Here is a 14,003-nt window from a genome sequence, read left to right as displayed (position 1 = left end):
ATCGGAGAATATTAATAATAGTTGGAAACAGAATCGTAATCTGCTCAAATAAAATGAAAGCTAAGGTTACGCTACGTTTTCGTTCGATTATTCTGTCGAACATTTAACGCGGGGAATTCCGCCGTGTTTCTATTTCCGCCACTAATTTATGATTCAGTGTAACATGTCACTGGCCGTCGGTCTACATATAGTACAAACAAATCAGGTTGTATTTGCTTCTTCCTTGCTTAATTGCACCTTTTGCATTTATTGATTCGATTGCATTAGATGATAATAATTTTAATTTATGTTTCTAATGTATATAAAGTGTTCGATTAGTTTTGTTTTTATAAGAGTATTACTTAATTCTATGAATGGTCCTCCGACCGATCTAGAGACAAATATTCTGAACGATCGCGTAAAATAAATGAAAAATTCTTAGGTGTCCGTTATTACGAATTTAAAATACAGAGCGTTGCGATTTCAATTTCGTGGTTACGATAAATTCAATCGGTACGAGAGTACCAAATCCGATAAGTATTATATATCAACACCAGCGATATAGTTCGTCGCACATGTTGTTTGTGTGTATATACGTAAAAAATTTTTGAATCACATGATCGCATCTCGCGTGATGGAAAACTGCGACTGGCCTATATTTATTTCGTATGTTTTCTTTTTAAACATCCGATTCGATTGGAGAAACTACCGTCCATCTTATCGGAGAAACGAAAATCATTCGATGTTAGTGACAGAACGCGCTGAAATTTCTTTCGTACGACGCAATGACAGCCAATTAGGAAGCACATCTTGTCCGCAGCGCGCCGATCCTGGAACCAATAGCATTTTCGTACAAAGTCAGCCTGTATCGAATTGCCGATAGGTGGCGCAGCGACGCTACACAGCAAGCTGGAATCGAGACGCGTCAGTTCATAGACGACCTCCGTTCCGTCGAATGTGAGCGGATTTTTTTTTGTCTATACAAAATTTTCGGGTTCTCGCATCGAAGACTCGTCGTTGAAATTCGTGTTTCTCGAAGGGCGAGCTGGTGATCATGAAAAGTGTGAGAATGTGCGAGATCGGCTAATATCGACGGGAAATCGAGAACAAGTCGAAAACAAGTGAGTACGAATCAGTCAGAGCTCGCAACTTTTTTCTTTTGCTTCTTTTTCGGAGGCGGGCGTCGCGTGTCGTCATTGATAATGTCGCGATCGTATCCGTGATCTCGTCGAGATCGAAAATTTTCTTCCATTTCCGTTTCCCACGAAATTGGAAAGATTCGATAGACACGGGGGACCGTCCACTGGTTCGAAACGTCAACGGAGAGACGAGAGGAGAGGTTATAAAGTCAAGGCGGAAATTGTCCTGCACCTGCCATCATGGGACTACGATAGTTTTGTATTTCTGCGAAGCATCGAATCGGTGCCTCTTGGATCGTTCTTCGTCTCTCGGTGTGTTTCGTGTTCGCATGGTGTATCTACCTGAAACACTGTGCAACCGTTCGAAAAGATATTGTGACGTTACGACGCGTTGCTTGGAGCGCTCTGTTTGCATATAGCTTTAGAAAGCAAAAAATAGCGGAGTACGTTACATAGACTGGTAACGAATACACGATACGACGATCGTTGTATTTCGTTTGTCGTTGATAAAGTTATTTGACTCGGGGGAGGGGAGGAGTTGCAGAATTGTCGTTGCGGAATTTTTATCGACGAGTCCGAAAATTGATGTCCCGGAATCTGTCATAGCAATGGACGGAACCGATGAACTATCGCGCGTTTATCCTCGCGTAATTTTATCCTCGGAGAAGCTCAATGTCAGTTCAACAATGTCATCGGGATTATTCACGCGTCATTTCGAACCGACCACGTTCCTTTTTGGTTTAAGCCCGAAATAAATAACTACGACGGTGGACGATCGTCGTTTCGCGGTTTTTTACGCGTATCCGTTGAGAGGTTATTCACGACGGAATACGTATGTATGTACTTACGTTAACGTCCTCCGTAGAGTCAGGCTTCGTGCATTGTACAAGGTGGGTGAAAAGTTTGCGATACAAGCAAGGGAGTGACTCGAAATAAAAAAAAGATTTATTTATTTATAAGCAGGATTACAATATCATATACATATATATTTATCCAATATCGTGGACCTTTCGATCCTGACAAACTTAACGTGTCCCGACGTATTTCTATTTCGTATAGTTACTATACTGACACTTCCTAAAGCATACAGCCTGGTACTTATCGTAACGGTATCGGCAATTCTTTTTGCTATTTACGATAATTCGACGATGAAAACTTAGACGCGAAATTAATCGACTTTCAATCTCCCAACAGGTTGGTATCGTAATTTCAAAAAAATTCATTATTTTTCTTTGATAAAAATCAAGGTCATTTTGATCGTAAACCGTGTAAGAGTGGTCTGTAGAGAAATTCACCGATTTGTCGACTTGTCTAGAGGTTAGAATCTCCTACTGTTCGGTCGTATCGCGTTTTTCGAGCCACCTTGTACGAACGGAGGGAACGAAGGACAACAAACACGTGACAGGAGAGGTTTGTTCAAAGAAACGCACCGATGTAAATGCGAGCATCCGCGTCGTTAACATCCTTTCATCGTATCGACTTGTTTAGAAAGAAAGTGAAATCTTGATATTCTTCGTTGGTGTTAACTCGAGCCGTTGACACGTTCGAAACGTACGTAAACTCTTTAAATGTGTTACTTTGGTGCCGAATGGGTTCTCCCGACACACGAAATTGTTCGTTACGCTTGTACATTTATTTTTACGTTTACACAATCCTAGACGCCAAATTACCATTTTACAAGCGCATCGTATCGGGCGATGGGTTCTTCTCGGTTGAAGGTTTAAGAATAAATTCATCGATTCGCTCGTAAGCCGTTGTTTCGCGTCTTGCATTGGCGTAATTGCGAAGCATTACCCTTCGTGTCTTCGATAAAACCGTCTATGGACTCTGCCGGGTTCGTTTAACTCGACTGGAATCGAACTATGGTTCGTACAGGGTGCTCTATCGTAAACAGCGCACCAAGTTATTCGTCGCGTTTTACGCGCGAAAGCTACGAAGATATACGCGAAAGAATTATTTTTCCCAAACGCTCCTCCACCGGTTCTCAATTATTCTCAAATTTTCGGTATACGATGTTTCGATCGAACCGGTGTATTCCCAACTTGTCAAAGAAAGTACAGCTCGGACGATGCATTTCCGGGATTAGCGGTAAACAAAGGTAAATCGAGGCAGGTGACGATATTTCGCGACATCGTTATCATTCACGAGCGACTAATTCAGATTCTACGAAAATTTAATTATCCCTTCGATCTTATCGACACGATTCATCGATAAGCGAAGCTTCGATAGAAATTTATTCGGTAAAGTTTGCCGAGCGCGGGCAGGATTTCGACCCGCAACGAATCATTTTCGAAAAGTTGTAGAGTTTTACTCTACGAACACTTTGCCTTAGCGTTACCGAATTACAAACTCCCCTTCGCTTGTCGCGTACGAATATAAATATTCTAAATATTGGTTACGTTTATCGGATAATGATCGCACTTTTCGGAGTAACGGGAAAAGGTGCGCGCATTGCGCGTTTTCGGCGCGTTCGAGACTGCTCGTTCGATCGGCCTTTGGTTTAATTTTGGCAAACCGCGTTAAATTTGCTCGTAGCGAACAGTCTACTCTCGTTCCGTTCACGAAGAACACCAAAAGTATCGTGGAAGTTGCGTAGAATCGAACGCAGTTGTCTTTGCGCAACAATCTTGTTCGGCACGCTTCGCGCGCGCGTAAGCTTTCGAACGATACACCCACCGATAACGTTCTAAAAAACAAACGAACAAATTCCAGTATCCGAACAAAGGTGTAAGTACTCTCATTTATCGAAACTCTCTCTAAAGTCCGTATATCGAATCGAAATCGAATATTTGTACGATCATTGAAAAGCGAATAAAAATCTATAGAACGAAGTGTGCTTCGTAGAACGATAGGAAGAAACGTTCGTGCCACAGGTAGTGTCGTCACGTCGCGTATAAAGGTTACTCGTCGAGTCGTCGCATTGAACGTTAATAGCCGACGCGAGCATAGTTTAAAAAATTCTATCAAACTTTGGAGCCTCCTTTGTTAAATATATCAATCGAAAGAATTACCTTTTCGAATTGACAATTCTATTTCAGTTTTATCCACGGAGAGGTTAGTCCATTACACCGTGTATAGCCTGGAGTAGACGGAGCATTTTATGTCAATGATCGGGCGATTCATGAAAGAGTGGTCGAGGGCTGTTAATAATTCGTTCACCGAGTGCAACGTGCTGCTTCTAGAGTCACCGTGCTCGCGTCTATGGCTACGGTCACCTAGTTTACGTCTCGAAACACGACACCAGGAAGAGCGCGTTCGTTTTCGCTCCGCTCGCGTTTCCAGCCGCAATTACCGTTTTCAAAAACAATCGACGTTGCGTCGTTTACTCCCGTTTGTCGCCGCGCGACAGATTTCTGATAAAAGTTTTCCAGCCGCGTCGCCAAAGGTTTGCAAGGCATCGACGAGAAACAAAGACGCGAGATTACGATGCCGCGAATAAATCTAGGGAAGGTATTCGATGAGTTTTTTGGATTTGCATCGGAACGTGATCAGAGGACGTAATAAAAGTCCTCTTTTGTTCCACGCGTTATCACGTGGAGATTTAATTTCGGTAGAGAACGTAAAATGAAAGTTTAGCAACGTTCGTGAAAAAAAAAAAAGAAAAAAAACAAAAAAAGAAAGAAAAGAAATTACCGAACGAAACGCGCCTGGACGCGAGGGAACTCGCTGGTACCAGATGGTCCGAATGCGACCGGAAACAGTATCGTTCTCGATCGAACATCTCTCACGAATGTTTCCAGAGCCGCGCGCCCCGGCGCGTAGACTGTGTTACGCATACGTATGTACGTAGATATCGTCTAAAGACGCAAGGACGCGCGCGCGTTACCCGTAACGGTCGAGGCTCTCCGGTTTTCGTTATTGCATCGGCTCTTTAATTTCCAGTCTGAACGGGAAGGCGAGGATGGCGTGCAAAAGTAATTGCTGTATCTGATCGTCGGGGACAGAGAGGATACGCGGAAGACACACACGTTCGTGCTGCGAGAGAGGAACGATGCCGGCGAAGCTTCGTACGAGATCTGCTCTGCGGGCTTTAAGCGTTCAATTCCGTCGTTCGAGACCGGGCGTATTGTAGAAGGACACGAATCCAAAGGAGGGTGCGTCGCGACGAGAACGTTGCCGAACGAGCCACCGACTAACGGAATTGAAAGAAACGAGGAGAACACCGTGAATCTTTTTAAGTAAGAAACAAGTATTTTGGTAACGATCCAACGAATCGGGCGCGCGGCGTTGATGGTCGCATTTGCCGCGCGATCTTCGCTCTTATACGCACGTCGCGTATCGAACGTTCCCTCGTTTCGTTCTCCGTCCTCGAGGATACTCGATCGAAGCTGGAGCTGAATCGCGAAACCACCTTCTACGAGTCTTTTTTCCCTCCGTCGGAGTTAGCCTCCTAGTGCCCGATCGTGTGAAACGCGATCAAAGTGAAGTGTCTCGGTGAGATGGCCTTCATGATGAAGAAGAAGAAGTACAAATTCTCGGTGGAGGTGGACCTGGAAGAGCTCACCGCGGTGTCGTTCGTGAACGCGGTGCTGTTCGCGAAGCTCCGACTCCTCGACGGCGGCTCCTTCGTCGATCACTCAACGAGGTAAGCACCAGTCCGATGGACGTTCACTTTTCATTTTGCCAAATGCTTTTATTTTATCGAGAGGAAGCGGTATCGTTTTCGATCGGTGTTTTTCGAACTTGCCGAGGAAGATATTCCTTTGCGTTACGATCGACCGGAAGAAAGGTGCGTCCGACGATTTCCTGAATTACGCGAGTGGTCGATTCCATAAATTAATCGCGATTGTTCCCAAGTCGCAACGACTTTGCCCAGAGAGAAAGAGAGAGAGAGAGAGAGAGAGAGAGAGAGAGAGAGAGAGAGAGAGAGAGAGAGAGAGAGAGAGAGAGAGAGAGAGAGAGAGAGAGAGAGAGAGAGAGAGAAAGAGTATATTCAGCGCGGTGAATTTTTTTTCTTTTTTACTTTTCATTCGCAATAACAGCGATCGCGTGTCTTTACGCCTCTACGATTCGTATACCGTCCGCTTTGGTGGCCACAGGACGTTCGTTTTCGTGAGAACGAAAGTTTCGCCGAGCGTTTCACGATGATTCTTCATTTTTTTGCTATTAATTCGTTTAATTTTTAGAAAGTTCGTTTCTTTATCCGTTGGCGCGCTCGAGCGTCCCGGGCAGGAACAATTTTTCTTGAAATTTTTGTTCCCCGCCACGTAACGAGTCGTTTTTCGGTATATTTAACGCTCGACGTTTAACGACCGGATAAAGTCGAACAGTTTTCGTTGCGCGAACGCGCGCGAACGCGCGCGTCGCGTCGCGTCGCGTCGCATCGGTTTACGACGCTCGTTGTTGCAAATGTCGGATCTGTGTTCAGTACAAAGAATATTAGAGCGTCCGTTGAATTATTAAGTTCCCGTTGAAAGTACGTCTCTGAAAGTACAGGAGGAAACTCGTTTAAATTTGGATTTTACGTCGGGTGGATCGTCCGTGCACGTTTCGTTCACGGACGACGCAAATTGATCGTTCTTCGCCGGCAGATATTACGTAATTCGGCAACGAGGTTCCAGAAAGTTACGATTCTTTGATATTCCGGGCGGTAAAATGTCCTCTTCGAGGCAATCGAGACAATGGTGCGCGAGGTTGTTTTCGTCGATTCGGACTCGTTCTTCTTTTACCGTAACAATGTTGCGGAAAAGGAGAACATTTACGTATTTCGAACAAAGAGGAGAAGAACCGGTTTGACAATCACGGCCGGTAACCGGCGATCGCAGCGTAATGAATAATCGTTCGTTACGCCCTGAAAAAAAAGAAGAAAATTCCGGCTCGCAACGGTCGAAAGAGAAACTCGTTCGATCGAACATTTTAGGAAACGCATCGCGTATCAGACCCGCGTTACAAACGCACGTGCTGTGCGCCAATCGCAAACGCTCGGACGTATACTATATTTCGCGTCTCGAAAATTGTCCAATGTTCTTGGAATCTCGGTCGTTCGTCGCGAATCCTCCCCGCGAAGGAAAAATCGAAATCCTCCGTAGACCACAGGTTGTCGTTCCAACCGAAGTAATGCATTCGCAACGGTCGAGAAAGCTCGAACTCTTTCTCCGAGAAGGAACATTCGGAAGGAGTAGGAATCGTACGACGACGCGTCGTTTTCAAAGGAGTCAAGGACGCAAAGGTGTTCGTCGATTAATTTCAAAGAGCCGCACTTGTGGCTGTGCATCGGCATCTGGTCCGGTGTTTCGAAGCAACAGTTGGCTAATCGTCGTTTCGTTCGACGACACGCTCCTTTTTTCGTACGTACACCGAGGCGAAGGAACAATAAACATTATTCCGTTGACAGTTTTGTACGCGGAATGTTCGAAAAGTTCGATCCGTTGAAAGAAAAAGTTTGACGATCTTGAAACCCGAATACGGCCAGTCTCATCGCGGCAACTTGTCCCTTCCGAAGAGATTTTTCACTCGAGTATTCGTTCGTGAGCAAAACGAAGATAGTCGTAACGGATATTCCCCTTAGAACGGATACAAAAAAGGCAAAGGGCAAAGGGCATTGTCGCAACGCTTTGGAATTGGATGGAATCGATCGCGTTCTATCGTCGGTACATACTATATATGTACATATGTATTTACATCGCAGCCGCGTTACGCGCGACATCGTGTTTCCTTCAACGAGCGAAACGTAACGTTTCCCGCACGTGTGCGAGTTGCACGCGACATAAATTCCGGCCGTGGTTCGTAAACCATTTCGATCGTGGCGCATTCGAGCGAACGCGTCTCGGTTAAAGGAGATAGCCTTTTACTTTTATTTATTCGTTTCAGCGCGACAGTCCGGTAGAACGGTGCGCGTGTACGGTGGTACGCTTGATCGCGATCGATAATACGTACGAAAGGGTTCGCCGACCGAGGTAAAGGAGGATTCTTTTCTACGAAGAACGAAATTCTCGCGACAAGATCGTTACGTTGCGAGTAATTCGAGTCTAAACGCGAAGAGAGTGCGAAAGAGTATCGTCGAAATCTCGTAACGACGGAGACTGTACGAACGAGAATTAGCACAGTCTGTGGAATCGAGAAGAAGACGCCGCGAGAAAGCGAGGCGAAAGAAATGTTTCTCTCGGCGCGAGTTTTCGAACTTTGGACCGTTTCGGTTCATCGGGGTTGCGGCGTTACTCTTTTTTCGAAATAAGTTACGCGCTGACACGTGCTGGAACAGGTTAACCTTTGCCACGAAAATAATAGATACATATACGCCGAACGCTTTACCACCTAGTTTCGAAATGAAACGATTAATTTCATATTTTTCGTGTACGGCCGAGAAGTCTGTCTGTTGCTCGTTGGTTACGCGTCTCGGTTTCGATCACATTTATTTCCCACTTACCGGCGCGATTTCGGTAACTAAATTATTACCGGTACCAAGCGTAATCCCTTGGCACGGAAGTATAATAAATCGCGAGGCGGAACGAGGGTTCCACGGGACCAAGATCGGCGAAGAAAATGAGTCACGTACGTCGTACGCGGTATATTGTTCTCTCGTAGCAGTTTTCGGACCATCTTCCTCGTCGTTTTCTTCATCGTTGGTAGGGAATATCCGTAAACTCTCTGGACACGTGCCAAAACGAACGGGTCCCGGTTAGCCAGCGGCACGGTGATTTTATTATTTCGCGATCGGTATTCGTCGACGCTTCGTTTTTCTCCGGGAATTGGACACGAGCGGCTTCTCGTCCGTTTGGAGACGTTGGCAAGATCCAGGTCGAGTCGAGGAAGCGACCGAGAGATATTTTACATCGTGCGAATAATGAACAAAAATTGCGAGCAACGCGACGAGCGATCAATGGCTCGTACTACCGCGTTGCAAAGCGCGTGGGAGAATATAGTAAAACGCGCACCGCGGATCCGACGAACGGTGGATAGGAACGCGCGCGTAGAATCGTCCCGTTATCGAGCGTCTCGCGAACTCCGCCCTCTCCCGACGGGTCTCCCGCCGATTAGCCCTCGACGAAACGCAGCTTCTCTTGGCACGCTCGCGAGTTTTTTCGACCGATAAGTTTAATCGCGCGTAATTACAGCGACCAACCCCTTCTCGAAACGTGTCGCGCTCGTCTCTCGCTGAAACCTACCGTATTCGAAAGCCTCGTTGCATCTCGTTGCATCTCGACGAGAGATCCGTCGAAACACCACCTTGGTCCTATTGTTTTTAATTAGAGCCGATCGAAAGTTTTTGAACATCGATTCGTACGAAGATTTTCGCGGCGCGTTACGATCGAGATGTCGATTTCAAGAAGAAATTGGTCACCTTGAGGCGTTCTTAAAGCAAAAGCGTTCCGAGCTAATCCGAGGGTGTAGGTTTTAACGAGGGGTTACCGTAGTTACCACCTCGTGGCTGGTCCCCCTAAGCGCGAATCAGCGAAAGCGGCGAAAGCGGCGAAAGCGGCGAGGGACGACTTTGATCGATCCCTTTCGACCTTCCGCTGAATTTCTGCCGACGGATTCGGTCCGAGCCGAGGGACCGAGCCCGGGCTCGACTCGAGCCTGTCGCGCGAGTTTTCCGCGTCGGCGTGGCACGCGCGCGACCTTCGAGGAAAGGACCTTCCACCACCGGGAACAAACGGAGCAACTAGGTTACAAGGGAACAAGCCCGGAATATCGAAGTCGCGAAGGGACAATCGGCTCACGGTGATCGCTTCGGCGTACGAAAATGGAGAAACGAGGTGAAAAGAAAAGAGAGACCGAGGGAGGCTATGGAACACGTTACGTAACGTCTCTCTATTTGCGAATCGAACAACCCGAAACTCTCGTTTCCGTCTACTTCGCTGGCCGGTGCATGTAACGTTGTTTCGTAACCCCGGCCAGACGGTTTACGTTCGAACGGGCAATTACCACCCAACCCCTTTTTACGCGTTCAATGGTAAACGAAACAACGGTCGTTATTATTATTTATCGTACAACGTCGACCGAGTCGATGCTCGGGTCGTAATCGTAAATTATCGCGTACACGGTTGATTCTGTTCACGTTGCATAAAATTTCATCGATTTCGCCAAGGAATCGATGTTTTCTACGTAAAAATGTGCAAAGACGATAATGCGATTAAGAGGATCTCGTGTGTCGTAACTCGATTTTGTAAACGCGAGAGCAAAATGTCCGTAACTTTCCAAAGTACCGGGGTGATGCGTACGGATTAACAAGTTCCACTACCGGTTACGGAACGGGGCTTACGTTCCGTAAACCTTGGAAATTTATGTTGCAAATCGTTTCCGAATAGTGCTTCCCCTGTAATAAAAGCCCGGAGGGAATCTTACCGTTCTTACCGTACGGTTCACCGTAGCGCTCCGTTTCGCGCTCGTGAAAACGCGCGCGTGAATTCATCCTGGAGAAACACGATTCGTTCGGATCTATGTATGTCAGCGAGAACGATACAAGTTTCTACGAGATTTCTCTCCGGTATTCTTGACACACGCGTACCCTTCCCGAGTTGGTTGGTCACGGATGCATCGTTGGGGTTTGTTCGCGCTGTTGAAACTCGCGATCGAAAATAATCGAGGACAGAGTCGCGGCGAGTTACGAAAGTTTACGAGTTCCCCGAACGATCTTTGGTTACGTTCGATCGCGCAAAATCGACCGTATAGTAAACCGCGATACAAGGAAAAACGGTGCTAATCGCGCTCTCGTTCGAACGAAACTGCGAACTTGAATATCGAGGACGCGCGCTCCTTCGACGCTCGGAGAGTTCGTCGTTCATCGATTCTCCCTCGTACACAGGACGGTGCGAGTCTCGTTCTTCGGTAGAGAAGAAGCTAAAAGGGTCTACCGCTGAAAGGGTGGCGTGTTTATAAACACCCGACGATCGATTACGTACGATTCCGTTGAAAAGGAAGAGAAGGAAGAAGAGACGGTGCAGTTACGCTCGGCGACGGAATTGTTCCACTCGCGGAGAAAGTGACGATGCTAGAGACGTTATTAAACGATTCGACTTGTTCGCGTACCACTTTCTTCTATCGTCGACCATACGAGAAGAGAGACACGAGCCGCCGAACGACTCGGGGAACTCGCGCGGAGACGACGAATCTCCTCGAAGATTCGGCCTACTTCCACTCCCCCAATTCGCGAGAATTTTAATCGCGCTTGCGCGATTACCGAACCGATTTATCGAGGCAATCGCCTCGTGCGATTCGCGCCGAGGGAAATACAGTACGATAAATTAATTAGAGGCGAGCGGGGGCCGGGTCGGGCCGATCCATCCACGATCAGCTATACGGGAACACGCCCGCGGTCGGATCCACGGATAAGCGTTTCGATTTAACGCGAGCGAACGAGCGCCCGGTTTCCTGGCAACTCTATCGCTTTGAACCCTGACCTTCCCCGGAATCGTTGGAACACCGAACAAGGCTGCTCGAAATAAAGCGCGTCGCGGAAACGCGCCGATAGGATCGCTAGATTGGACACGCGAGAACAGAAGCTACGAAGAGAGGTCGCAAAGCGGGCCGATCGGCCGATCGGCCGATCGGCCGATCGCGTGGGAGAAAACGCGAAAGAGACAGGCTGCTCGCGCGACGACGCGACCAGAAAGAAAGTTCTCGAAGAATGGAGAGGGCTAGTGGAAAGCGAGGAAACCGAGAAGACTTTTTCGCGAAAGGAGCACACAGTTCGTTGAACGACCGCGCGTAAGAAGCGTCGAATTAGAAATCGGCCGTGTGTCCCGATCGTTTTCTCGATCCATCGTCGATCGTCGCGCGAACCACGTCGAAAGTTTCGGTCGACGCGATGAAAAGCGACAGTGGGAAGCGTCGAGAGAGAAACGCGATTCTCTCGCCACCGATAGCGCTTAGAAAGTACGACGTCGTTTCGCGTCTCGATTCACGAGGCGCGAAAATCGCCTCGGAAGTCGGGGAAAGCTCCGCTCCGGAAGAAATCGGGGGACGTGCGGATCGCGAGCTCGTCGAGCAAAAAAGAGGATGGCGGGTGGAGAGGAGCGGAGAGGAGAGGGACGGGTAAGCGAGCAGCAGGCGAGAAGAAGAGGGCACAACGATAATTAACAATGTCCTGTCGTCCGGTGTTCCGGGCATGTGGAAGCGAGCAGCCAATGCGGAGGACCTGACACCGCTTCAATGTGTCGTGATGAGGAAACACCCGATTACAACGCTCCGGCTCCGAGGTACTGAATATTTCTCCGTGTATCCACGAGTAACGATTACGACGATACTCGGTCGCCATTGGATCGTATAACCGTGCACACCGACGGCCAAGAGGGGGTAGAGCACTCGGAGCCGCGCGAGCCTCGGCCGGGGAGACATCGATGGATCTTGCGTGCTCGCGAGAGAAGCTTCACCCTGATTTTTATCGACTCGAGTCGGAGGGCTCGCGTTACACCGAGTGTCTTCGGACGTGATCCGCTCGTCTGATCGTTCTCGCGTACCCGGACCTCCCCTCTGTTGACACAGCCAGCCTGTTACGGGATATTCCGCGCAAAGTTCGTCGCTATTGTTCATCCCGTGTCCTTTACGAGTAGCAAACCGAATACAAGCACGGGCAGACCCATCGACGCTTCGCGAACAAGTTGCGACGAAACTGCTCGCGCGAACTGTGTTCGACCGTGTTCGAACTTTATCGTTCGAGATCGTTGTAACGTCGATCGATCGCTCACGATCGACGCTTCGCTTCGCTCCGACGATGCAAGGTCGGGAACAGTTACGAAACTCCTGGACGACGCAACGGCCGTCGAACCAGTTCGAAAGTCCGACAAAAATGACAGGAACAACCGACGGAATCTCAGCCAGTAGCGGGGCGGGCCAGTTTCTTAACTTCTTCGTTCCTTTTCGCGGTACGTAAAAATTCCGACAATGGGGAATCGACTGGATAATCGTTGCAATGGCTGTTTCGATGGAACAACGAAACGAAAAGTACGCGAGCTGTATTCGAAATCTTTCGTCGGTTGTAGAATGCGTTTTATTCGTGGAATACAATACCGTTCGAATCCGCCACCTCGGTTTTTCTCGACGTTGCGGATCCGTTTGCTCCAATTTCTGACGACTCTCTCGTACAGTCGAGGTTCCGTGTCGCGAACAACTCTACGAATATTGTACTCGAGTTGTTGTTCGCTTGTTCGTGGATTATCGGCGTACACCGATAATCTTGGCTCGATGTATCGGTAAATTTTGAGAAGAAACGATCGGAAAACTTCATTGGCGAAGGTTAGCGACCACGCGTCGCGAACAAGAGCCGTTTGAAGATGCATCGTTTTCATCGAAACACCCCTTAGATGGTTTGCATACGTCCGGGTAGTTTCACCGGAATTTATCCAAAAGTTCGTGCAATTGTGCGATGGAACGAATACAGTTTCTCATCGTTGAGTATCTACGCGACGAAGCGTTGCATAAAATCGATTACAATGCGGCTACGGGACGTTCAGAATCAAGTGCGTAAGAATCGGGCGGGCAGCTTGGCGCGCTTGGCTCGCCGAAATCGAGATTCGGCCCTTGCGCGTTAGGATGTTCGTGCTCGAGCGGATCGAGTCTTGTTCGCAGGTTTTTCGGGAGTCCAGTTTTCCGCACGAAACACTCGTAAAAACTTTCCCCCTTCGATGCTGCAGTTTCGCAATTTCACTTTGTTTCGAAATACAAACGAACAAATGGATCTATTTAATTTGCCTCCGCAGAATGTTTCTCGTTGGACGTAATATATCTCGTTTGTCGCCGCCGCTCCCCCTTCCCGTAACTTCGTTTTTACCTACGTGTACATAAATGTTTACGCTCCGACACAGCGTCACTGTTATTAACGATTAATTGGCTCTTAAAAAGGTCAACTGGCCAAGAAAGATGCAGAGTCGAAAGGAAAGAAACGCGATTACGCAAAGAAAATAAGGAAGGAAGGAGGGAAGGAAGGGAGAGATGGGATTTTTTTTG

The 14,003-nt window shown here is 47.8% G+C and overlaps 1 protein-coding gene across 2 annotated transcripts in view; it reads left to right on the top strand.

The window, feature by feature from the left end:
• Nucleotides 1-926: 926 nt before the first annotated feature.
• LOC143154875 (uncharacterized) overlaps nt 927-14,003 on the top strand; it is a 56,134-nt gene continuing 43,057 nt past the window's right edge. For both annotated transcript variants that reach the window (XM_076326898.1, XM_076326897.1), the window contains exons 1-2: nt 927-1,100; nt 5,001-5,703. In XM_076326898.1, coding sequence (XP_076183013.1) covers nt 5,558-5,703 — 146 coding nt within the window. In that variant the 5' untranslated portion in view covers nt 927-1,100; nt 5,001-5,557. The remainder of the gene's footprint in view (nt 1,101-5,000; nt 5,704-14,003) is intronic.

Source organism: Ptiloglossa arizonensis, chromosome 2, assembly GCF_051014685.1.
Source record: "Ptiloglossa arizonensis isolate GNS036 chromosome 2, iyPtiAriz1_principal, whole genome shotgun sequence".
NCBI classification, from domain to species: domain Eukaryota; kingdom Metazoa; phylum Arthropoda; class Insecta; order Hymenoptera; family Colletidae; genus Ptiloglossa; species Ptiloglossa arizonensis.
This window is presented reverse-complemented; position numbering and strand designations above follow the sequence as displayed.